This window comes from Venustampulla echinocandica (assembly GCF_003357145.1).
Source record: "Venustampulla echinocandica strain BP 5553 chromosome Unknown scaffold_15, whole genome shotgun sequence".
Taxonomy (NCBI): domain Eukaryota; kingdom Fungi; phylum Ascomycota; class Leotiomycetes; order Helotiales; family Pleuroascaceae; genus Venustampulla; species Venustampulla echinocandica.
Window position 1 is genome coordinate 1 of NW_022474220.1, and position 25,898 is coordinate 25,898.

Sequence of the window (25,898 nt, forward strand, 5' to 3'; positions counted from 1 at the left end):
TAGGGTGCAGCATGGGGCCCCATGGGGTGGGTTTTGAGATTTCAACCCACCCATGGGGTGGGGCGTACTTTTACGACCCAGCCTATGGGCGCCCCATGGGGGTGGCTTATGGGGCAACGGGTGCCCATGGGGCATGTGAGTTATCATGTGATCTCTTATATAATAATAAATAGCGATTTATTCTAGAAAAAGAAATCTATAAACTCTTTATATATATTTTCAATATAAAGAATAGAGTAAGATATAAATAATATTATTAATAATTAAATCAATAGAGTTATAAATTAAATTATTAAATTATTAAATTATTATTAAATTATTAATTAAATTATTAATTCATTGATTCATTGATTCATTGATTCATAGCCCTTAACTACTATGACTACTGCAACTGCCAGATGGGTATATTGCTCTGTCCATAACGCCGTAAAAAGTCAAGTAAAAACAATTACAGCCCATGCTAAATACCTGGCACCTCAGATCCTGTCATAAGCATCCGCAACTGACGCAGGAGTTTCATATCTTTCTGCATAATTGTTACACGCTTTCCATGAATCGCCAGGAGGTTTGCCACTAGTAAAGTTAGTAGAGGGTTAGTAGACAGCTAAGATGTACTTACTTTCGAATTCCTTGGTAAGAAAAGCTTCAGCTGCCGATTGAATAGCTTCTAGAGCACTAGCTTGGAATCTTATGAAATGATGTTGCAGATCACCGCGTGTGATTTCACGGACTAGACGAACAAATGGTGCTTTGGGGAGAAGCATTAGTTCGGATTTCTGGTAGTAGCGAATTTCACGAAGTGCAAGAGCTATAAATATCAGCAAATTGTACAAGGTTAGTAGAAGGTTAGTAGACTTACTTCCAGGCCTTACACGGCGGAGTTGTGCATTGGGATTTTTATCCTTGGTAGGGTGGGCCTTATAGATTGGCGTTCGCAGGTTTTCAGTTTTCTTCTTCTTGCCCTTTACTGGCTTCTTTCCACGAGCAGGCTTGGGGCGGCGGGGTGCTTTGGTAGGAGCTTTTCGCGGTGCTTTTTTTGCTCCTTTACGGACTCCCTTTTTCTTCCCTGCCAGGGCACTAGCCAAAGGTCCTTGTCCAGGGACGAATCCAGCATCTGGTCCAAGGTCATCATCGCCATTTTCCTCCCCGACCTGGTCAGCACCGAAATCAGACTCAAAGTCAGACTATTACAATTTAGCATATAATAAGGTTAGTAGAGGGTTAGTAGACTTACCATAGCAGAAGGTATAGCAGCAGGCTAGGCGAAAACTTGAAAGTGAGCTTTGTTTTTATTTTCAGACGCGACGCGACGCGACAAAGTAGCTAGGCAAGTGAAGTTAGTATTCTATACCTAAAATAATAGTAGGTAGGGGCTATAGGGGCTTACCAGCTTAGTTAGGTTAGTTGACCGATAAATAGAAGGTAAGGTTGTAAAAGGTGGGAGAAATTTACTTTATGCTGACTGGCTGCCTGAGCTCGCTTAATCGGCTCACCGCCCAAACGCGCTTAGCTTAATTTCTTCAACCTCTCCAGCTTTCGAACTTTTAAACCTTACACCTCCGCCCCACAACACTCTACCTTAGACCCTGCACCTTGCAACTTGGGCTTCTACCAATAAAATGCCTCCAAAGCGCTCTGCAACGGCAGCTGGTCTAAATGACCAATCACGCTCTGCAGTAAGTAGCTCTGGTGCCTACTAACCTGTCTACTAACCTGTCTACTAGCCTCCTCCACCTATGCCCTCGACCCCGCCAGGCGGCCTGTCTACGAACCATAACACCGTCAAGGTGCGTGCCCGTCAGCAAATGCTGAAGGCAGACCCGGGAAAATGGCAGCGCGAAAAGGCCCGGGAACGTGATAGGGCAGCAAAAAGCTATGCAGTTAGAAAGTTAAAGCGCACTGATGGATATAAGAACTCGGATCAGACACAGCAGCAAGCACTTATTACACGTGCGGAAGCTGATGTTATGGCTGGCCGGATTAGAGATAAAGTCGATTATGATTCAGTGGTTCAGGCGCAGAAAGATCTACTGGCTGAGAATTGGGACGATATCGAGGATGAGGATGAGGAGCTCACAAGGGCAGATGATTTGGCCAATAACGAGGTCATTCCTGTTCTTGCAAATAGTAAAATTCAGGACCAACTCCGGCTAGTAAGTTTATTCTTGACTAATATTTTACCGAATATAACTAATATTTGAATAGAAGGCTATGTTATTTGGATACGATCTCTGGAAAAGCCACTGGATTAGCACCTATGCCAGTCTTCGTGAAAAATTACACCGACTCTCTCGACGTGGCTATTATGAGATTAATGCGGCGTCTTACAAAGCAACTACTGCTCGGTAAGTTTTTCTATATAAGGTTAGTAGACGTCTACTAACCCTTGCAAGGCACCAACCATTTGTTCAACTTGCCCCCACAGATTACTTTGAGCCATCCGAGATTGCAATGTGGAGCAGTATGCAGTCATGGAACAGAAAAGAATGGGTTGAATTGCCTGGCCCTGCGCGTTGGTGGAATGGAACTGATGATATAGCTTGTGGGTTTGTTGGATCCAAGGATGCACAAATCTGTGCAAATGCTTTCCTACTTGCATTTGTTCCAGAGCGGTTTAAAGTAACTGCGGCACAGCTGTTTTTTCACCCTTCTACTATTGTTAATAGCGATAGTTTCTCGGTGGATATTTCTTCAGAACTCCTAGCAGTACTGGTTTAGATAATTAAGTAGAGCAGATACAAATAACTCTTACTAAGTCTTATATAGTTGTATATTGTGAATAAAGTATAAAGTAGTATAATATATTTATGTAACTAATTCTACTTAAAGAATAGTTTTAACCTTTTTTATTTTAGTAAGCTTAGCTAGTCTGTACTACTGTATGTAGTACGTAATAGATATCAGTACATATTAAGATTCGAAGTCCCTATTATTATCTTTTCTAAGTTCTAACTCTTGATTCCAAAATCGAAACTTATATCTCCCCGACAATTACAAGTCTACTCTTTGTTACTAATACAATGAACGCTTCCCAAGAACCCAATTTCGGCAGTGATTCCCAGTTTATGGATGAGCTTGTATTATCGTCGTCTGCCTTCCAGTCATCCCCCCCCAGAGTCTATAATACATCGGATATCAATCAAGAATCCGTATTACAACGTATTGGAAAGTATCAGCAGTTCTACCAATGGTCAGTAGCCCAGAAGCACGAGTTCGAGTTATGGTGGTCCGGGACTTCCTGGTACGCTGCTAATAATGCACTACCTCGCCCAGCTTCACTTAAGTGGGAAGGATCGCGGACTTCAACAAGCTGGTCAAACTATGCCCAGGGCGCACATATTCGAGATGGGAAGCCTGCGGTAGTATGTCTCTCTTGTCAAGAGGTTTTATCACATCCGAATTCGAAGAGTATATCAACAGGGACGAAGGCATTGATTGCACACACCCGGTCAGACAAGTGCAAGAAGGCTCTTACTCGCAATAATGGTACAATATATCGTCAGTCGACTATATATGAATCACATAGACAAGTGGTATGTTACATATAGTAAGAGGGTTAGTAGACTCTACTAACTTATTCAATAGGCTGTTTCCACACCTCGTTACGATGATATGACCTCGACTGGATTCGTTGTTCGATTTATCCTCTCACTCCACCTCTCTTTTCGTACAGTCGAAAATGAAAAGTTTCGCGAACTAGTTCAGCATCTATGTCCAGGGGAAGCTATGGTATCTGCGTCTACGATTCAGCGGCGGATTATGGATAAAGTACACCAACTAGGTCCAGCTGCATTGAAGAATCGAGTACCAAATGCATCGGTTGCAATTACACTAGATTGCTGGACTAGTCCAACTAATATTGCCTTTATGGCAGTTAACGTTCACTATATCGATTCGTCTTGGAATTTTATCACGGAGCTTATAGGGTTCGAACCATTGACTTCTACACATTCCGGGCTTGATCTTGCAGAAGTTCTATTCAATGTACTAGAGCAGTTTGGGATACGGGAGTTAGTACGAACTATTACTGCAGATAATGCAAGTAATAACAAAACACTTGTTGCTGAGATGAACGAGCTTCTTACCAAAGCTAGAACTTCGAAGCTTACAGTAGCTGGCCGCTCTATGTTCCCGCAGCAGATTGTTAGTGTTCCTTGTCTTTCTCATATCTTTCAATTAGTCCTGCAGGCGATCCTTGGGGGTATCCGGGTAAACCCGACCAACGACGAGCTCAAACAGAATTGGCATACTATAGATGAGGAGGAGTTTCAGTCCGAACAAGGGTCCCAGGGGCTGCCGTTTACTCTGGCAAAGGTATGTACTATGTCTACTAACCCTCTACTAACCTTTAACTAAATTTACCAGGTTCGAAAACTAAGCATATATATCAATTCAAGTCCACAACGCCGGATTACATTCGATAATATACAGCGATCGCTTGCAAGGAATAATAAACCACCTCTTCGGCTTATTCAAGATGTTAAGACTCGGTGGAATTCGACATGTTTAATGTTAATCCGCGCAACGAAATTACGCTTGTCGATTGACGAGTATACACGCCGGGGTACACCATCTATGTTTCGTCTTACTGAACATGAGTGGAAGCAGGTCGAGTATCTTATTGATCTTACAAAACCATTTGTACTTTTAACAGACCAGATCGGACAGTCGAAAGGGATTTCAATTGGCGCAGTATATACGTTCTATGATATAGCGTTTACACATATCGAACAAATGACTGCACAGCTCGAAGTCAAGGTTGGGCGAAGGCATGGACCACAGATAAAGTGGATACAGGAGTTACTAGTAGGGCTAGGCGCTGCACAGGAAAAGCTCCGAAAGTATTACACTGAAACATACAAAGACCTTGGATCGCTTTACGCCTTTGCAATGATATTAACACCTGGATTTAAAACATCATCGTTTCAAACAGATAGTGGGCTTTCTTCTACTGAGTTTGGTACTGACTGGGAATACGAATATACCTCGCAGCTAACCTCTATATATACTAAGAAATATCAGAAAAAGGGGGACTCTGTACATAAACGTCAGAAGCCGGCCCGTGCTCGTCACGACTTACACTTGATTCTTAGCTCGACTTGGGGCAGGAATTGGCTAGGTACAAATACTGATAATGACGAGTCAGAATTGGAGAGGTACCTTCGGGAATGTAAGTGCTCCGCTCTACTAATCTTCTACTAACCTTCTACTAACCTTTTTTTGATTCTAGCTCCAAAACTGCCAAGTGATAGTAGGACCGATCTAGAGTGGTGGAAGGACCAAGAGGCCGAGCTACCCGCATTAGCTGCTTTTGCACGAGATATTTTGGCCACTCCAGCTGCAGCTGTTAGTGTTGAGCGCGTATTTAATGTTGCAAAGGATGTCTGCGATCCACGTCGAGCAAGGCTAGCTCCACTCACGATCCGAGCAATTATGCTTGGACGCTCATATGATGAACTGCCAGCTAATGATGATATTGGAACGACTATGGTAGACGAGCTTACTCTCGAGGAGCAAGATCAAGAAATAAGTCGCCGTGAGGAGGAGTTCAAGGAAAGGTTAACGACAAGTTATATTAGCGACGAAGATGAGGCCGAAGTCGAAGCTTACGCTGCTAATTATGCAATAAGTCGTCGTATTAGCCCGAAAAAGATTGCTGGCGCTTCGCAATCTTTACATCAAGAAACCCCTCGTAGGATACGGCGGGAACGATATATTGCTGCCTTGGAAGCAGAGTCGAGTACTAGCCGCCGTCAAAGCCGGCAGGTATATGACCTTGAGAGCTCGCCTCCTCCAAGTTCTCCTACTCCATCTTCTAATCAGCTAGTAGGAGAAAAGGAAAGTGCGAGTATCCCTACTATAGGTTCAGATATCGACTTTGCAATACCACTTCCGCGTCAGAGACAGTCGACTACACCTACTCCAATAGAGTCATACTCTGCTAAACGTAAAGCAGACTCTCTTTCCAATACTACGACTCGACAAACCTCTCGAAAAAGGATTCCCAAACTTATATTTAGTCCTCAAAAATAGTAGTATAATATATAATAATATAATATTATACTACTTATATATATAAAGTGATTCTGTTGAAATTGTACTCTACTAACCTGTCTACTAACCTGACTTTAATTCTATATAAAGTTATGTATATATTAAAATTATGACAGTGTATTATAATTATGATAGTGTATAATTAAACCCATGGGGCCCCATGATTGGGGTATACTTTTCGTACGCCCCAGCCCCATGCCCCATGGGGCAGGAAACTCGACGCCCCACCCATGGGGGCGCCCCAGCCCATCTGGGGCGTGGGTAATGGGACCCCATGCTGCACCCTATTCGAGGTCAAATTAGCTCGAAGTTCCTTTTGGTTGAATTCATGATAATTGTAATAATTACAAAGTAGCTTACCTCGGATTGTAACAAGCCACTTCACCATAATTTCGTGATAGGAGACACTGACTGCCGGAAGAACAGCATATGGATTCTGCATTATTTCGAAAGGCGGCATTGTAGACTGGAGGATCTCTGTTGAAGTTGCTCAAACCAGTTTGGTGGCATATTATTGCTTTCCCACCATTTGGCAGGTTGGGCTTGCAGATCTCGTCGATGTTATTCAGAGCATCAGCGAGGATACCAACGGTAAAAACCAGTGCGGTCGAGATTAGAAAGATTGATTGTTGCATTATTGATAATGATTTGGATTTTTAATTCGGAAGATATGGAAAATCGAATATAAGTGGGTAGGAAGAATACCGGGTGAAAGAAAGAGTAACTGAAGGGGAGTTCGAGTTTAAATATTTCCTAGATGTTCTCCTTACACTCACCTGTGCCAATAATTCATCTGGCGCCTCGATGCATAATTGTTCTCATACCCAACGCCTGATTGGCAGGATAAGATGAAAACTGAGCTCAACTGGTACAAAATGGAGAGTGCAATGGCTATTTTTAACCGACAACCAAGAAATACAACTTCTTTGCTGTCATGTTCGGCTGGCCGTTGAGGGTTGTGGTTCTTCTTGACGCTGAACTCGCGTTGCCGCTGAGGCTGAACGTTCGTTGCCGCTGAGGCTGAATTTGCCAAGGTGCCTCTGCCATTCAGTAGACGAAGAGTCGACAGGTTTAAAGACGAGCTTGGATGAGGAGACTGGTAAAACTTGTGCTGGATCATTTATTGTAGACTTATTTTCGCCTTTAGAACCGTATGTATACATACCGGAGGTAATCGTTTAGTTAGCTTACGACCTGAGATCCGCGGTGCTGTCAAAAAGGGTAAACGAAGCGGCGCGAGCGCCACATTTTGTTGGGGGATGCTGTGCTTGACCAATCGTGATCTCTGGTCATTTGGTTGAATCTCTAGAATAGAATTATCCGTACGAGCCAGTAAATTGGTGGTGATGGTGGTACCATGACGGCTGCGATGGCGGAGGCGGTGGCATGCGTAATAAGATTAGAGAATGGGATGATGGAGAGGTGAGGATATTGGGGGGGGGGGGTTTTGATGATTGAAGAAAGGATATGGAAAAGATGGGGTTTGGTGGATGAGGATGACGGCGATGGCAGCGATAATAGCCACCGGTGGTAGCAGGGAAGATGGGTATGGGGGCGAATAATGGATATAGCGGCTGTAATGGCCAGGTTTGGTGGTCGCGGTGGTGATAGCGGGGATGATTGATTTGGAGAATTGGGTTGGTAGGCGGTGAGATTGGGAGAGTCTAATAAACAATGTGCAAGGATGCCAGGGTTGAGGTCAATCTTGGGGAATTTTGAGCCGCTTTCGTGATCAAGCTTACCAAAATCCACGGACTTGTTGATGACCTTCAACCTGATCGGATGACATCCCTGATCATAAGTAAGGAGGATTATCCATCCCTTGCTAAGCTGCTGTGAATTCCCTGCTTTTTCCTACTAAGAGTAATTGCTCGGAAGATATCTCCACCTTGCGATCAGCAGCAGTACCTGAAGGTACCAGAAGGTGCAACTAGGCACGGGTGCACAGCCACCCGTGTCCGGAAATGGTCGCCGCTTAAAATAGTTAACCCAAAAACGAGCGACACGCAATTCGCCTTTTACTATATTTGACGGTTGCCGCTTTTCTACTAATGCCCCCTTCATTTACCTGTCGTTTGTTGAAGTAGCGACAGCGCTAACGAAAGCTGCATATTGGCGTTTCCCAAAATTCCAATGATTGGTTGCAACATGAGTTTATCATTATTGTGCATCATTGGTTTACTGCAGTAAACTAATGATGCAAATCCACCGTTCCCACGTAGCTTTATTATACGAGCTCCATATATCCCGCGTTCGATTTCAGATGATGCATTAAGTTTAATCTTTTTAATCTGAGATTTTATTATTTTTCTTTGCTGTATTATTAGCTCAAAGTAAAGTCCATCGCTCACTAGGGGGTATTAGAATCTGTAGAGCAGCAAAATCTACTGCTTACTAGTGCCTTGTTAATATACGTAGAAGAAATATTCTAAAGTAACGGAACCTTGACCTGTAATTAACCTTTATACTCTTGTGGCCTTGTTCTGTGATTAACTATTATAGGTGTGGCCAAAACAAAGGGTATTAAAATTTGAATGTTCCACAAATTCTGACACTCTCTGGTGGTTAAACAAATAGTATTAAAATTTAAATGTTCTACAAATTCTGACACTTTCTAGCTATAAGAAACTGATATACTGCCCAAAGGTCCCGATATCTAAGGCTACTCTATTAGGGAAGCTGTCACTGATTCTTTAAACTATACTACGCTTAGTATTGGGGAAAAGTTTAAATCCACTGGCCCAGAGCTACCACCACTAGATGAGGAGGTTAGAGATAAGATTACCGACCTATCACTAGTATTTATTTCAGACGACGGAGCAATGCTCCGTAAAAGAACGGCCAAGATGGCAGAAAAGGCCCAGATATGGTAGGCTTATATATTATCCAACCTTGACGACGTAGAGGTGGATATTATAGAAACCTTGAGCAACTACGAGCCGGCCCAAATGGAAAGAATATACCCGCAGGTTGCTAAATTGGCGCCGAGTAAAGAGAAGAGGAAGACAGTTAGCAAAAAGGCGGAGAAGAAAGGGGGGAATAAGAAGGGAAAGGATACCGCGTATTTTACAGATATAGAGGGCAGCTAATAGGAGGACGGGGACGAGGAGGGTTGGATTATACTATGTGTTTTGTAAACTCGATAAATTATTCTACTTAGTACGCAAGACTAGAGTCTAGTGTAAGCTCCTAGCCAAATATAACTCCGTTCTAGATATTATGAACTTCCCTAGAGTTATAGTAGTTCGACTGCCTCAAAACACTGAAAAGAAAACCCCAATTTCATTATTTTTAGATTAGGAGTGGAATAGTCAGGATTATATAAGGTTAGACTTTGTTAATATCCCTAGAATTTTGCTATAAATTTATTTTCCACTTTTTCAGGATGATTCTTGGAGGTGACCTCTTTGATATTTTTACCCCTCTGTTTGTTTTACGACTCAGCCAGCTCCACCCCTCCAGATTGGAAAACGTTCGCCGGAATAACCAACGAGGCTTATTCTACCTCTTGGTCTTAGGTGAGAGTAGGGAGAAGAAATAGATAGTACTTATTATTCAAAGATTTGATACAGCACACTAACCCTATCATCATTTCAAGCGCGAGTAGAGATAGTATATCATAGAAAATATATAAAAATCAGAGTATAACAACAATGCAGCGAACAAGTATCATCTAAAACTTCCCTGGATGCACTCCAATTACTTACGAAATGTATCTGTTGTGTCATTTTCCTCGTACTTGAATGCCACGAACATTTAGTCGACAAGCCCCCACAAAGGAGATGAGTGTTACTATTTCTAATGATAGATAAGGGGAAAACCAACCACCCCGTCCTCTTCTCCAACAGCGATCTGTCTGGCATGAGGTCGTATTCATTTAAGCATGCCTCTATACTTCATACATTAACCGACGTAAATCCCCACGGACGACTGAGACAGGCCCCTGGATATTTCCCATGCAACCTTCAACGGTCCTCGCCTCGTTGCCGCCACTCACACCACACCAAATATCATTTCGGTGCCTATTTCACAAGATTGCGCCAGTCCAGCGCACCATCCTCCGCATTTACACACTCATGCATGTGTCCCCTTTCAGAGCCCTTACACCGCTCACGCAATCGGCACTAATGCAGCGGGAGATGACAGCCACATCCCGGGCCGGCCCAATACCCTCCCAGTCGGTACCAACCCAGCGTTCCGGAACGAACTGTTTGGCAAACTATATGACCCGCGCACCAAAGTACTGGGAATATGGCTGAAATAATTGCGCCGCTTCGCCCTGTTTCGCTGGTGGAAGACGGACCGATCCTTACCACTAAGCCTTGCAGAGGGAGCTGGTACTACCTTGTTAGTCCGTAGAGGGCACTAGCCAAGTAATTTGGAGAAAGTAGATTCCGGGAACCAAGTTGCTGGGCTCGCTCAGCCTCCTGTGGTTCTACGAAGAGACATCCCCTGATGAAGGGCATCTTGTCAACGAAGGGGAAAGCTAGAATCCCTCGTTCCCGCTAACTGGCCCTATACTGCCAAGTGCAACCCAAGAACCAAACGACCGGTTCCTGGTGAGGTTCCCTGGTTCCCCCGCGAATGAAAGAGGTCGAGAGCAGGCTCAACGCCGAGGAGTCCGAAGAAGCAAGGGGCAACTTCCCCTCTTTCCCATAGGGCACTTGCTGAGGATGCATATTTCCCGGCGGTTATCCCGCAGCGTAACCTCAGAGCCCCCACGACCGATGGGGGAGTCCACTGCGTGCTGGGTGGGCACTGTGTCTACCCGCAGGGAACTCTTCCAGTTTTTGCCAGGAGACATTGGCCAAATTCAACCCCAAGGGGCCAAGGTAGTCCAAAGTTCCAAGCGCAAACTTCAATCTTCAAACGCAACAGTCAAACCACAATATCAAAAGATCAATCAAACCTTCCGTATTGAAAATAATTCTACCGCCAATGCGTGCGTAACCTAATTTCAAATCCGATCACTACCGTTAGCAACACTAACGATACCACCCACACAGTGTCCGCAAACGATATCATGACTATGGCATTCGGCCTTACCGCCACCATATTAGCAATCTTGGCTGTCGTCGTGACAAAGAGGAGCAATGTAGCAAAGACTCAGTCGACACTTGGCGACATCGAGCAGCGGTACGAGGGTGGCAAGGCCGGCCGACAGGATATAACGATCACTATGGAAGAAGTGTACTGGCGGAGCTGGAGGAACATAACGAGGGAGTAAATGACAAGAGCGAGGACATAGGAAGAGGCTTCAAACTCGGCACTAGAAGAGCTGGTCACAGAAAAAAGGGAGGGGGCTGACAACACATCGTTGTATTATGTCGTGCAGTTCATTTTGAATGTAATGCATGGTCGTGGTTTTACCACAACTGTACCTATGAGTACAGGCAATTGATTCCTGCCATCCTTATAATTGATAGCCCATGAATCTTGACTTTCGACCATGACTATCCCGCCACCATGCTAAAAAACCATCTCGGCATCACTCCCGGCACGGACCAATTCCTATGCCTCTGACATCTCTCATTTTTCATCGTGGCTAATAGAATACTTTAATACTCCTGCATCAAATCAAATCATTTATTCAATCCCTCCCCTTCCTCGACATGAATCTCAGTCGCTGTTTCTTCAGCGTCTTCGTCTCCAGCACCGGGTGTTACTCTGAACGCCGGTCTTAGTTGACGCTCCATTAAATCTGCATGTAGTTCGATGGCACTCATTTGGGCATCTTCGTCAAAGTCCGGAACTGGGCTTTGATCTATGAATATGCCATCATCCTCAGCAACAGCATTTCTGAAATCCTCGAGACGTTCACGTATCGAACCTTCGCTTGCTGAAGAATTATGCTGGACACGGTCGCTCGCGCCGTCGTCTATATCCGAACCGGTGCCGGAAACCTGACCCCGTGAATTAGGTAGGTGGTCGAAGTTCCAGGCGGTCCCGAGAAAACTGGCGGCGCCCTGAGAATTTAGATTGCCATAACCGACATTGCTATAATTCATACCATCATCAGTTCCCACATCGATACCTTCGTCCTCGATGCTGTCTTGTAATTGCAAGCCATCGTTCATCACAGCGTCACTAGCGATGAGCGGAGCTGCATCCTCGTCACTTGCTTCGTGGGCTTGGTAGGCAGGGAGGCTCTCGACGGCCGCGGGATGTATAGTCATCACGTCCGCACTAGCCGAACCAAGATTTGGTCGACGGGGAGCTGCTCCTACTCCTGTCAAGGCGCTCGACGACCCACGAAAGGTATTTCCGACGAGGCCCTGCTCTTCCCCCGACTCAGCTGCATCATCTTCTTGAGAATCGGGAGGGTTATCATAGTCTTCGAGGATCTGCTTAAATCTCTCTCCACCAAGTGGGCCATCCGCTCGGCGCCTATAGAACAATAGATATGCACTTTGTGTCACAACGTGTCTAGGATCTTTTGTCCTCGAGACTGAAGAATCTACGAATTGTTAGTCAAATGAGAGGATTGTAAACAGACGAGTTGCCTACCGTTGTACTCGTACCACTCGCCATCGAAGAAGTTCTTGGCGAATGCAGTGTAATGTCCGCCACCAAGCCCGCCCCAATGATCATCGACGGCAATCAGATCGTAAATTTCTTGCTTGCCTTCCTGCGTTTCGACAACGCGTGAGGTGAGATCAAGGCCTTCGATTGGAAAGTCTACCATGACATCGAGTTTATCCCGACGCAGTGCACTGGAGCTAAATCGTTTCAAGTGCATAACAAGAATATCAGGTGTTTTCCAGAGTTCGAATTTCTTGCTTGCTCTCCGGTGCTCTTTGCACCGAGGGCAGTACCAAGTGTCCATCTCCGACAAGATCTCTTCCTTGCCGAATTCATTCAGGCAGTCGTCCAAGGTGATGCCATTTTTCCGTCGTTGTGCACGTGCCCTCCGTCTGGCTTCGAGTTGCGGGTCTGGTAGTGTTGGTATGGCACTGATAGTGTCACGGCCTCGCATTGTGTCCTCCGGACCATCGGCCTCGTACATGGCATTAAAGGCCTCTGGATTCCAATCAACGACAATGCCTTCCCCTAGACATATGAGTGGTCTCTCATCGGCAGGTTCATGGTCCAGTTCGTCGCTAGAGCCGCTGAGTTTGCGTGTTCGTTGATTGCCCTTCTTTGAGTAAGTTTTGATACCACGATTGCGACGTCTGTTGAAACCTACTCTAACCCCAGCTCTTGGTCGGACAGGAAGAGCCTAGTCTTCGGTTAGGATTTGCAACAGAAAGATTTGATAACTCGATCGTCTTATAATGTATAGCAAAGCTGGGACGATCGCAATTATGCAATGAAAATTTAACTTACTTTAGGCACTGAGGGAGCAGAGAGTTCGTCCTCTTCACTCGACTCCTCGTTCATTCGAGTCTGACCCGAGAAATCATCGTTGCAGGATTGATCATCTTCAGTACTGCTGTCCGATCCAGCTCCACCATTTGATACCTCAAATTCGTCCAGCGAGTCGTCACGCGATTGTTGGGTCTGGGGAGCCCTCGATGCGAGGGATGGGTAGGTTTTGTCCTCATCAACGACATTCCAGCCCGAGGGGATTAATTCTTTTGCCCCAGAGAAATAGCCGAGAGTAAACATGTTTTGAATCGAAGGATTGAGATGTGACTTCGGGTCTAGGAATTTGGGTCGACGTTTATTGAAATCCTTCAGAGGGGTACTAAAATAATTGGTTAATAATGGCACACGATTTGGGATAAAGAGCATGCAGTACAATGTCTTCTCAGGACCTGGAGGTTTAGGTTCTCCAGCGCTATTCTCCGCCTCGATATCTGCTCCGCTGCATTCTTTCATTGCTACATCCACGAGCTCGGGTTCCCCGTCGACAGAGGTTGCCACAACCTTACTCCCACCAGCGGAATCAGCATCAGATCCAGTTGTAAGAACAATGTCGGGATCGACGCTATCACTGGCACTTGCATCGGCTTCATCGTCTTCTATAAATTCTTGTGACGTAGTAAATGTTGCGACTTTCTCTAGGACCTTTCGCTTGATTATCTCAAGATTCCGTGCCTAACGAACAATCAGCATATAACCCAGGGCATAATCACGACACACCTACTTCTTCTGGATTTACAACGATGAAATGCGGTGCTGCCACAAGTACCCAAGCCTTCTTGAACCGGTTAGTTCGCTCGGGGTTGGGTCTCCGGTGAAAGACAGGGACAAGCAGCCTCTCCGCGAGCGGGTCATTCCAAGGCGGGACGTCCTCATCGTCGGATTCGTTCATGTTAAAAGTGGTAATGGCCTTAAATTTATGCTTTTTACCTGGCTTCTGGGGGCGCCAGTTTGTTGGTTTGGCTTCCAGTTCATATACAGCCACAATGTCATTGTTTTGAATTTCTTCGGACGCCACGGTAAGATCATCGTAGAGCTTGTAAAACTTGCTCTTGAACTCCTCTGCAGCGAACAGCCTCTCGACTGGAACATCAACTCGTTTACTAATAAACTCCTTCATCGCCAACATAGTACCCTGTTTGTCCATGTCGACATTGATAAGGACTGGCCGATCATTCAATGGGAAGAAGTACACGGGATGTTGCCAAGAACTCTCGATCGGTAATTGCAATGTCAGATTGTTGAAAGGATCAAAAGTGATACTGATTTTCGAACAGACAGGACAGACCAGGGTTGATTTGTACATTCCGGTAAAGAGATCTGCGATGACCGAGTCGTCTCGTCGCTTGGTAATATCCCACACCTTCGCAGCCATTTCTCGGATAGCCTCAGGATTATTCACCATCTCATCCGTTGAATCCGGCTTCTCGATGTATGGCTTCTTTCTGATACGGCTTAAATCCTCCTGGAGTCCGTCGAGTAGGAATCCCAGGAACTCTTGAGAATCTTGCTGGCCGTAACCTGAGAATGACGGCGCATATTTACCAATGGTAGTCTTAAAATTCCGGGGGGCAATTGACGTCGGCACTGGTTCTTTATAGATTTCTTGCAAGAGGCGCTCGTATGCTACAGCAACTTGCCCGTTATTTCCCAAAGGGTTATCGACGTTCAACTCAGACCTGGCTGCACCAGTTAGGAAATATTTAGTCAGCTCCTCGACACTCCGAACACATTGAAGAGCGGAATTCATGTAGCAAGTATTTCCGAGGTTGCTCAACCCAACGGTCCCAAGAGTTCGGCCAGTTTTTTGTGTTCGGCCCCGCGTCATTGGACCAGACGGGGCGGGACTGTTTCTACCGCTATTCGGTGCACTTTGCGAGATGGCGGTACGAGTGAGGGTTGTAGAAGTGGTCTTGGGGCCCCTCGGGGAAACATAGATAGACACGTAGGTGTCATTGGTGACCGCCTCGTCAATGACGATTGTTTGATCGTCACCTAGCCCCACAAACGCGAGGTCCATATTGCCATTGTAATTGGAATCCGTAGTAACATCACGCTGAGTGAGTAATTCCCTACCATTGTCTTTCTCGAGTTGGAGGAATGTGGTCACGTCGAGTAAGAGATGTGTCCAAGAGTCCTGCGGTTCTCGCGGGCGAGCCACGCTGTCTGGCCCAGAGGAGCCAGGTCGGGACGATGGCGGCGTGACAGCATTGGAAATAGGTGCGACGGGATCGGCTGCAGGTAATAATCTGGGAACCCGCCAGACCCGAACCTTTTTTGAAGGATCTATCCCAGATTTTTCCTTGATCTTCTTTAGGAAATCGTAGTACCTGGCCGACCTACTAAAGACGAACACCGGAGCCGGAGGATTGGTAGCCTTGAGCATTTGTGGAATAGGGATCGGGTTGCCCTGCGCGTACAACCTATGCACAGTGAAGATGGCCAGATGATACTCGTAGCTTATATTTGGAATGCCGGTTTTGTCCGGGTTCGTGTTGTGTGCATACCGCACAATTGGGATAGACCCAGGCATGAGGCCGTACCACAACACGATAAGGTCCCAGGCGTCTTGAGGGCACAATATAAATTCGGCGAAACCATAGCCGTGCTTTAGCTGTGCAAATTCAACACCGTCAGCGTCCTTTATGACTTGCTGGATGATGTCGGAGTTGTCCACGGGCCCAATTTCTCCTTCTGGCTCCACTTTGCTGTTTTGAAGTGCCTCCGAGCCTCTATCGGTGACACGTTGGAGCCATCGCCTGGATACCAAGTACACCTTATCTCCTTCGTTGGGCGGGTCTTGTGTAGCCGCCTCACATATTGTCGTCACGGTCTTGATCTGAACGTCGATGGGGGGTATTTCTGGATCACTGTATATCAGCCTAGTAAACATAAGAAGTCACTGAACAGTTTCACCTACCAGTATCTGATTGGGTTGTGGCAGCAGTGCTTCGTCCTTGTTCCGTCGAACAGCTAGCTGAATCTGCCTCGTGCTCGTTCCTCAGCATATCCACCGATGGTGCCTGACTTGCATTGGTGGAGTCTTCGACAGCCTCTAATGGCGCAGGTTGGTCTGCTGTGATCATTTCCACATCATCCTTCTGGGTCGATGCTACCTCAGCTTCCTCTAAATCCGAAGCCCGCCTCTTTAGCGGTGACGATGACCTCTGCGAAAGATTCGATGCCCCTCCCATGATAGCTTTACGCGCAAAACTGCCGATAGGTGACTGGCTCCGATTTATATCGTGGTCGTTAGGGGCAAGTGAGGCTGCTCGGGGTTGTGAAGCTGATGTATCAGCACTGCGATCGCCTTCGATGGAGAGACCGGCGTACGCTGCGCTGGGCGAGCTCGCCGCGGAAGAGATATAATCGAAGCCCGAGAGAGACGACGAGCTCTGGAGATACGAGGGGATGGGCGGAGGAAGGGTTGCTTCGGAGTCGGGTACGTCGAATCGTGGATGGGCGAGTGGCAGAGCCTGGCAATCTTCAACCGACTTCAGCGGAATGTCTGGGTCGCCAACCCTATCAGAGTCCGGATTTTGGCCTTGTATATGCTGCGGGGAGAGCTTTCTTTTCTTTGTGGAAGACGTCGTGAATGCGAGCTGCCTTTGCAGCTCTGTGTTGGCCGGTGGGAGCAGTGTAAGTGTCGCGAGAAGGGCCTTGATCTGGACGATTCCTTGTCATAGGCGATTGCAAGACTGCGGGGCCGACAGACTGCATGCAGGTTATTGGTATTTCCTGGGATAGGCAGATGAATACATCGAACGTGGGATTGGCCACAGATGTGTTTTTGGATATGTAAGGAAGAATTCGCGTTGATCTGTTGGAGGATGGTTGGTGGTTGTTTTGTGGTTGTCGAGGAACCTTCACTTTAGTGGCACTTGCCGTCTAGCGAGACGTGAATTGCATCTGAGTTTGTATGTATCCCGGAAGCTGAGGCAACACACTATGACGAGGTTCACATTTGAGAGTCAATAGCAATGTCAATACCAATACCAATACCAATACCAATGGCGCAGTTTGGCCGGGGAGGGTGAGAATCAGTACAGAATTTTCCGTTTAGCCTGTCAAGTGGTAGATGAGAATGGATTGAGGTTGAGGTTGTGGTGGTGATTGTGATTCAGCCATCACCAGGTCGGCCATCACCAGGCCACCGCCGCTATCCCTATGCTTTCATTATCCATGCTACCAAAGATGCTTTGGTCTTCCGTTAGTGTGTGTTCCGCCATTTAGGGAGATCAAATCCGGTCGTGAGGGCTTTTCCATCTATTCTGATCTGTGCCCTGTGAAATTTTGATTTTGCATCGGCGGGTCTTGGCTTACTCGTATGGCATCAAAGAAGGCATTTTTATTTACAAGCAAACTACTGTTTCTTTTATATGAATCGCTACAAGTAAGATATCTAGCGAGCTGTACTACGAGCGCTGATTACCTTCTTTTGGGGTTCAATTTTTTTCGCGGTTGTCGTCCTTTTTTCATTCATACCAGACGCATTCGATCCAGCCTGGTCACGTGCTTTAACCTAGGCACCCCCCATACAAATAACAACCAGTGATTGGGCAAAGAATGGTCTTTGTAACGATGTATTGGCCCAATACCATGTGCACCTGCATAGACACTCTCTTCCTAAATTTTCGCTTTTCGACATGAATTGGGCGATTCCAGAACCATATGAGTAGGTGGCAAAGAGCTTCTTCTGCCAGTTCCCTGGCTACAATGCCTTTAAGCCCCCAGCCCCACTTTGATTACTGCTCGCTGCTGTGAGCAATATCCCATATTCTACTGCATTTAATAAAGACTAGTTTTACTTTATTTATTTTGTCGTTAACAATAACCCCTCCCAATAAAGACGTATATGGGACCAAGATTTACATCCTTATAGAGAAGTTTTTGTTCTAAAGAGGAAATACATGTAAGGAAATCCAAGGACATTCTTAATTGCAAGATTATCATCATATTTTATACTAAAACTTTGTCGGAGCCAGGAAAAGCATACCTAGAACTAAGGTACTCGTATATAGCAGATCATTATCGATAAACTTGGAAGCGTTATTGTATTACGCCTCCAAAACATGCCCCACCAGCACCGTCTTAACTACACTAGCAATTAACCTCACGTGATTAATTATAACCTAAGCCATAAAAATAGCAGTATCCTAGCCACATTTGATATAGAGCTATACTATGTATGTAGTTACTTATTGCAAGGTTTTTTCGACATGTGTTTTCGGCAGGTTCCTTTAGCTGGCATCTTGTGGGCTATGTCCGTGAGCACGACTTTATTAGCTCTACCTACCTCGAGGTATACATAAAGTTTGGAGCCAAGGGAAAACGGACCAATGCAGGGTATTGATCCCTTCCTCATTCAATGACATTGAGTGAAATTAGCTCTATGGGACTTTGCTAAAAAAAGCATGGCCCATTTCATGATTTGCGGTTCCACGTGACTTCACCGTCACACATGGTCATCTTTTAACTCGCTTTTTGAAAGAAGGCGAAGAATTTGTCTTATGAAGTTGTTACGTAGATGGTAGCTCAGAAAGTTCTTTTTGGATACTAGAACAAACATCATATAAGAACTTCGTAGACAATTTCTGGCAGACTAAAATTAAGTTATCTAAATATCTTAAGAAATTTTGCCTTTGCTCATCGTGATCCGGGCATTGCTTAAAGCGCATTCTTGGGCGACTTTGGTGCAAAACTCTTTTCCCTAGAATTGTAAGGCCCGACGACTCGCACCTAGATATAAATCCGATATCGCGTAAATATCTCACTATTGAGATACTCAAGTTGTACGAATATCTCACTAGAACTGTGGTATTAGTTACGCGAATATCTCCGGTACCTTAGGTAATAGCTGTAGGCGCCTGATATTTCTAGCGAACAAAATCTTGCACCAAATTCGCCCAAGAATGCGCTATAATTGCTAACCATGGCCCTGTTAGGTTGTTTCTCAAGCTGGTGCTGCATCAAGAAATCCATGTCATTACAGCACATGTAACATGTAGATGGGACGAAGCAAAAGCTTACGTGCTTTGTACGAGGTATGATGGCCGAGAAGGAGGGATTCCAAGGCTCAACAGGCCCAGCCGAATCTTTTTCATCCACGCCAGAAATGGTATGGACTGCAATGATAACGCGGAGTCACCGGTACGAGGGCCTTGTGCCTGCGAGCTGTCGTCATAAACTCCAAAATGGCTCACTGATCATACAACATGGTAGGAAAGTGGGATTTGTGACGTGGCGGTGCAGTTCAGTTCTCTACTTCTCCATGTCTCTATGCTGGTCCTGCCTGCAAATTGCAAGCCAGCCTTATGCCTTATGCCTTATGAGCACGCTTATGTGCACAGCCACACCCGCAATTCACCGCTTTGCTCCGTACTTCGAACCGAGTGCACAAATCATCGCCCTACGTCCGTGAACTGCATTGCATGTCCATGTGCAAAGTGCCTATGATGTGCGGTGATTCTTACAACCTAATACTCAATCCCATACCCGCTCTCGCTCTCGCTCCTGCATTTGCCACAGAACACTGCCCTTTCGGTGAGACCATACAGTATAGTGCTAGTGTCGCAGCATTACTCGTACTAATCAATTATCTGCCCACTCACGGGCTCCCTCCTCCGCCGTGAAGTGTCATCGGTCAACGCGATTATTGGCCGTGGAACGACACCAACCAGTCCTCACCGGAACTCCAGAGGCTGCTGCAGATGACTGCATCCACCCCAAGGGTAAGCTTCAACTGCTAGCAGCCCTATCAGAGTTGTTTGTGGACCTGTTCCAGCCTTTGCATGCCAAGCTGATGGCTGAAAGCAAGTGCTAAGTCGAGGTTATTTTGCCTTATGAGTAACAGCTTCCAGGCCTAGCAACCCCAGGTTTAGTAAACTGCGCATATTTGCCTACAAGGGCAACGTCAGATATAAATCCTCAACTTCCCCATCTCTTTTGGCAGGTCCATTCTCAAGCTCAGCCCAACTCATCTCTCCACTACCCAGGAGTTGTTTGTGTTGAGGCGTCTCTTAAATCTTTCGTTCTCCTATTGCTCTCTTCTCCCCCTTCTTATTCTCCCTATATCACAATCACCGCGGCGAATATATTACATACGATAGGTTTGGAGCAGTCGTGGTTCGCCATGAATTCCTCTAACCCACAGTATGGCGCGGCGTCGAGTACAGCCTGGCCTGGCGGCCACAACCCCGACCTAAGCTCGCCAAATCCCCAAACTGCTCTTCTGGAACTCCTCTTTCCGGGCTTCTCTCTACTCTCTTCTGGAATATACAAATATACTAAAGTCGACCTCACGGTTTATTTTCCCCTGCTCATGGCTTTGGGCCTTGTTACATTCGCATCACGGTACATTTCCGATTGGGTATGGGGCTTCATGGATTCGTACATCATGTCCACCGCCGATATCAGAATTGACGATGAAATGTACAATATGTGCATTTCTTGGGTAGCTAACCAGCAATTTGCCAAGCGCTCTCGCCGTTTTGTTGCCAACACAAATCTCAACAGCCGAACGTGGTTTCTTTGGCGGGAGTACGATAATGAAGATGATGAGGAAGAGGAGCAAGTCACGGTGGATTTTGACGAAGATGGCAACCCCGTCTCCAAGGTCAGCGGCAAAGAGGAGAAGAAGGTCCGGTTTACACCATCCTTTGGCACCCATTATTTCTGGTATCGAGGTCGCCTCCTCCTCTTCTCGAGGACCAAAGATGTGCGACAGGGTAGCTACGGACCCGTCAGTGAGCGAGAGGAGATATCCCTGTCTAGCTTTGGCAGAAACCCATCGATTCTGAAGCAGCTCCTGGATGAATGTCGCTCTGATTTTATGAAACAAGATGAGAGTCGCACGGTTATCTACCGTGGGGGGCTGAAATCTGGAACCTCGGAGCCACAATGGACCAGATGTGTGTCCCGTGTATCTCGCCCCTTCTCAACGGTTGTGCTCGACGAGAAGCTAAAGCAAGGCCTCTTGGATGATATGAGAGACTATCTTCATCCCAACACTCGCCGCTGGTACTCTAACAGAGGTATCCCATACCGACGAGGCTACCTCCTCCACGGGTTGCCCGGAACAGGCAAAACTTCTCTTAGCTTCGCCATTGCAGGCTACTTCAAACTAAAGATTTACATCGTCAGCCTCAACTCCCCATCCATGGACGAAAATAACCTCGGTACCCTCTTTTCCGAGCTCCCAAAACAATGTGTCGTCCTCCTCGAAGACATCGACACAGCCGGTCTAACACACACCCGTGACGACAAAGAAGAAACCGATCTCACAAAAGTTCCCGGGAACAGCACCGCCGCCAAACCCTCCGAGCAGGAAAAGAAACCGCAGGGTCGTATCTCCCTGTCTGCCCTACTCAACATCCTTGATGGTGTGGCTAGTCAAGAGGGTAGAGTTTTGATCATGACAACGAACCATATTGAGAAGCTCGACGAGGCGTTGATCCGCCCGGGCCGTGTTGATATGATGATTAAATTTGATCTTGCCACTCAATCGATGCTCTCAACCATTTTCTGCGCTATCTTTGCCACTCTTGAGGGCGATATACCTGTAAAATCCTCTCAAGCCGTCATCCGGGGCCCGAAATCCACTTCCCGTCGCTCGGAGAATCAGATATTGGACGAGCGGCAACAAGAAAAGGAAGCGATAAAGGCCGAGATGGAATTCCTAGACCGGAAGAAGAAAGAGGATGAGAAAGTAGCGGTGCTAGGCGAGGAGTTTGCAAATATTGTTCCAAACATGACGTTTTCTCCTGCGGAGGTTCAAGGATATCTTCTGAAGCATAAGAGGGAACCTGAGAGGGCTGTTCAGGAAGCTGCCGAGTGGGTGAAGACTATGATGACAGAGAAGAAGAAAGAAATCGAGAGAAAGGCAAAGGAGGAGGAGGAGAGGCTTAGGAAGGAGAAAGAAAAGAAAGCAAAAGAGGAAGAAGAGAAGAATGCCGAAAACAAGGAAGATGAAGGAAATGACAGTTCCGAGGTTAATGGAGTCAAGGATGACTAAGAGCGAGGTCGATCCACTGTATAGATTTCTCATGATACCCAGCATTACTTGTAAAACTAATAACACGATGTTTATGATATTACCCTTCTTCTCTTAGTTTCCTACATTAGTAGCATTTCAAGTAAGTGAGCACACATGTAAATGCCTCTAGGGAAATAGGACTCCTGCCACAGGGTCCCTCACTTAAACATTAAGCAATTTTCAAAATTTGAGCACTTGAACAATAAATATGCCCAGGGAACCCATTTTCTACGACTCTACTAACTAGAGTCACTGGAATTGGCATTATTTTAAATAGCTAGAATCGGGCGACGTTTTCCAAGATCCAGCGGAGCTGGAAACAGATAGGCTAAATCTTTTCGGACACATCATTCTCAAGATTAAGCGCCACACTTGCCGTCACATTTCAAAGAGTCTAACCTATCTTCATTATAAATGGATAAATGTTATAAATTCCTTTTGATATTACATTTTGAATAGACCGTTTGCGAGTTGCTGTACATCTCTGCAATACTTATATAACAGAGACTAGAATACCTTGTTACACTTAATACATTTAGAATAGTAATAAAAGTCTCAATACTCCACCAAGCTTCAGAGGTTTAGAATGATGTTAATTTTTTATAATTATCTCTTCGAGCTCCTTCTCCTTCTCCTCGTCGTCGATGTCCACGAAATTCCCATCCCACTCCGCCTTCTCGTGTACTATATGTAAACTTTCATAACTGTTAGAATTCCTACTTAAGACGTATAGGCGCATAACAATGTCTGTTAATACTTCACTTTATTTGAGGCGGTTAATATTAGGTAATACCCCACTGTACTTGAATCATTCAGACATATATCAAGCTTGAATATCTGTTAATACTTCACTGTATTTGAGATGTTTACAATCAGTGAATACTCCACCGTACTTGAGACATTTACAACTTGAACTGGCCTTACCGCTCAATAAGGAAATGTCATAAAACGTCTCACATTCGCTGAGGCATTTAAGGGCCATATTGTTAAAGTATTCCTTCCATTTATGTTGCGTAGGCGCCTGTCGACCTACGACTATAACTCCATGCTAACTCAAACTTAAACCCTTTTTTCCTTCAATTCCGGGTGCAAAACAAGCAGGTGTATAGCAAAGCAAGTGCAATGCAATGTATAGCAAAGCAGCAATGATAGCAAAGCAGCAATGATAGCAAAGCAGCAATGATAGCAAAGCAGCAATGATAGCAAAGCAGCAATGATAGCAAAGCNAAAGCAGCAATGATAGCAAAGCAGCAATGATAGCAAAGCAGCAATGATAGCAAAGCAGCAATGATAGCAAAGCAGCAATGATAGCAAAGCAGCAAAGCGGGCAAGAACAAACAGCCAACTAGTGCCAGCCATATTCACCACCCAGAGCAGTTGGTCTGCCTGCCCAGTTAACCAGGCTACCACCTTGGAAAAGTGGATCCGTCCAGAACCAGGCGTAAGATTGGATCCAAATAGTGGAATCCAACCAAGGGAGGGCTTGGTTAAGGAAGTTGATCTGCTCGTCGGTGGTGCCTGCCGCGTTAAACTAGTATAGGGAAAGAGCAGTTAGCACAAGTTCAAATTTCTGCCGGGGCAACGGAGCGGCAGCACGGCGGTATAAATTCAAAATAGCAGGTGCAACCGTATAAAGAAAAGTTGTAAACTTACCTCTGTAATCCAGATATATCTGCCGCCAGAGATGCTATGTACTTGATTCATATACCAGGTAAAGTAGGCAAAGTTATTGGCGTGGTCGTACCAATGAACAGTAATGAAGTCAATAGGGCAATCGGAGCACAAACGCATGAAGTCCTTAAGCCAGGTCAAGTTCTGGTCACGGTTGGTGATAGCAGGGGAACCCAGAGATGCGCGGCCACGGAACGGAGCCATGTGCTGGCGATAGCCGTCTGCAGCATCCTTTGGAGAAATGCAAGACTGGCCCCAGTCGCATGCATCGGGCTCGTTGAAGGCTATAAGGTGACCGGAACCACGGGAGAGGGCATTGTTCGCATTGTTCACCCACTGGAATTTCAGACATGTTAGTGAATAGGGGCGCTGGTAGTAGCGAGTATGGGGAGTCTTACACCGTCAACGTGCGCACCATCCAAACCCCATAGCATAGGGATAAATTCGAGGTTACCAGGGAACCCATCAGGCATTCGCGATCCCCAATTGTGAGCCCAGCTGACCTTGCTTCCTCCCCAGCATTGGATCCAGGTAGGAGGGTCGTTGAAAGGAACACCACGCTTGCCAACGGCAGCTTCGGCTTGAACGGTGAGGAGACCCAAAAGAAGGCCAGCCAGCTTCAAGACAACAGGGATTAAAGAAAGCATCTTGGGAGAGTGCTAATGATTTGAGGATTCTGTACACTGATAAGAGCCCGAAAGCGATCTTTGAAAAGTTGCAACTTACATTTAACGACGTTATTTGAAAGCTTTAGCTCGCCGACTCGCCGAAAGTAATAGATCGCGACAATAGGATGTCGACGACGCGTTGGCGAAACTCACAAGAAGAGATGCAAGTGAAACCTTTAAAGATCGTTTAAAGAATTTGCAAAGGGGTAGAACGGTTGTGAGATTGTTTAACGTTGGATGTGGGTCAAGAAGAGTTGAAGTTGGATGTAGAGGTAAAAGAATTGTTGAGTAAAGACAAAGATCTCTGGAATTTATAGACCGCTCGACGCGGAGGGGAATAACCTCATCCTCGGGTTTGTATATCTGTCAAACTGCTCAGCCTTGTTGTGAATACCGGCAGAACTAGGCGGCCAATGTTCGTCGGTAGAGAGACAACATAGAGTCATAGACGCGAATCACAAAATGTCATCACTTAGACAACTGCAATATTACTAGGGGGATCAACATCAACAAGCCCAAGTCTCTTGTAGGTGTGAATCCGTTCTGGATTGGAGCAGATTATTTAAGCACCAAGAAAGAATCAATATAAATTGCTAAAGAACAGCTGTTCTTAGATATGCATTTCAGTAGGTACATGATACATGTTGTTTACTTTATGGAATACCTAGGTTTTCTTTTAAGCACGAAGACAAAAGTTATAAATAACTTAAACATAGACACAAGATACAAAATATTACAAAGCAGGCTTTGACTTAAACACCTCTTACGCTGTATTATTTGTAGAAGCTAGGCGAGTTGAAATAAGCTGCCCCTATAGATAGCGTTATGATTGCGTAGATGTACTGTACTTACATTGCAGGGAATTGAATGCAGGCAGAGGAAATTATAAGGCAAAAACATTAGTTATGATGAGTTAAAGGAAACTCCTTCGCCATTCTTTGTTAATAATGCAAATGTAAACGCATCTGAGAATATATGTGCTACAGCCCCTGAATCCTCGACTCGTAGTAAACGGCGGAGCTCGGAAAGCAGAGAGCTCGCATTTCTTCGGCACGTTAGAATAAAAGCAAGGCAGATTTTACAATTTCATTGTTTTGGTTGATAGT

The 25,898-nt window shown here is 45.7% G+C and overlaps 6 protein-coding genes across 6 annotated transcripts; 3 read left to right on the forward strand and 3 right to left on the reverse strand.

Annotated features, from left to right (window-relative positions):
- Positions 1 to 460: 460 nt before the first annotated feature.
- BP5553_10378 (uncharacterized protein) lies at positions 461 to 1,237 on the reverse strand (the record flags this gene model as incomplete). Its single annotated transcript, XM_032019001.1, has 4 exons — positions 461 to 573; positions 620 to 808; positions 860 to 1,184; positions 1,235 to 1,237. 4 exons carry the CDS (start codon positions 1,235 to 1,237, stop codon positions 461 to 463), a joined length of 630 nt encoding a protein of 209 aa, XP_031864708.1.
- A 382-nt stretch (positions 1,238 to 1,619) lies between these two features.
- BP5553_10379 (uncharacterized protein) lies at positions 1,620 to 2,718 on the forward strand (the record flags this gene model as incomplete). The annotated part of the gene is made up of 4 exons (XM_032019002.1): positions 1,620 to 1,676; positions 1,725 to 2,153; positions 2,206 to 2,345; positions 2,394 to 2,718. The coding sequence occupies 4 exons, from the start codon at positions 1,620 to 1,622 to the stop codon at positions 2,716 to 2,718; spliced, it is 951 nt and encodes a 316-aa protein (XP_031864709.1).
- Positions 2,719 to 3,020: 302 nt separating this feature from the next.
- Positions 3,021 to 6,033, forward strand: BP5553_10380 (uncharacterized protein; the record flags this gene model as incomplete). The annotated part of the gene is made up of 4 exons (XM_032019003.1): positions 3,021 to 3,533; positions 3,586 to 4,314; positions 4,366 to 5,170; positions 5,231 to 6,033. 4 exons carry the CDS (start codon positions 3,021 to 3,023, stop codon positions 6,031 to 6,033), a joined length of 2,850 nt encoding a protein of 949 aa, XP_031864710.1.
- Positions 6,034 to 11,636: 5,603 nt separating this feature from the next.
- On the reverse strand, positions 11,637 to 17,685 carry BP5553_10381 (Cysteine proteinase; the record flags this gene model as incomplete). The annotated part of the gene is made up of 7 exons (XM_032019004.1): positions 11,637 to 12,511; positions 12,562 to 13,273; positions 13,381 to 14,094; positions 14,144 to 16,281; positions 16,340 to 17,095; positions 17,410 to 17,483; positions 17,609 to 17,685. 7 exons carry the CDS (start codon positions 17,683 to 17,685, stop codon positions 11,637 to 11,639), a joined length of 5,346 nt encoding a protein of 1,781 aa, XP_031864711.1.
- A 2,866-nt stretch (positions 17,686 to 20,551) lies between these two features.
- On the forward strand, positions 20,552 to 22,432 carry BP5553_10382 (uncharacterized protein; the record flags this gene model as incomplete). The annotated part of the gene is made up of 1 exon (XM_032019005.1): positions 20,552 to 22,432. The coding sequence occupies one exon, from the start codon at positions 20,552 to 20,554 to the stop codon at positions 22,430 to 22,432; it is 1,881 nt and encodes a 626-aa protein (XP_031864712.1).
- Positions 22,433 to 23,798: 1,366 nt separating this feature from the next.
- BP5553_10383 (uncharacterized protein) lies at positions 23,799 to 24,771 on the reverse strand (the record flags this gene model as incomplete). The annotated part of the gene is made up of 3 exons (XM_032019006.1): positions 23,799 to 23,984; positions 24,107 to 24,460; positions 24,523 to 24,771. 3 exons carry the CDS (start codon positions 24,769 to 24,771, stop codon positions 23,799 to 23,801), a joined length of 789 nt encoding a protein of 262 aa, XP_031864713.1.
- Between the last annotated feature and the right edge of the window lie 1,127 nt (positions 24,772 to 25,898).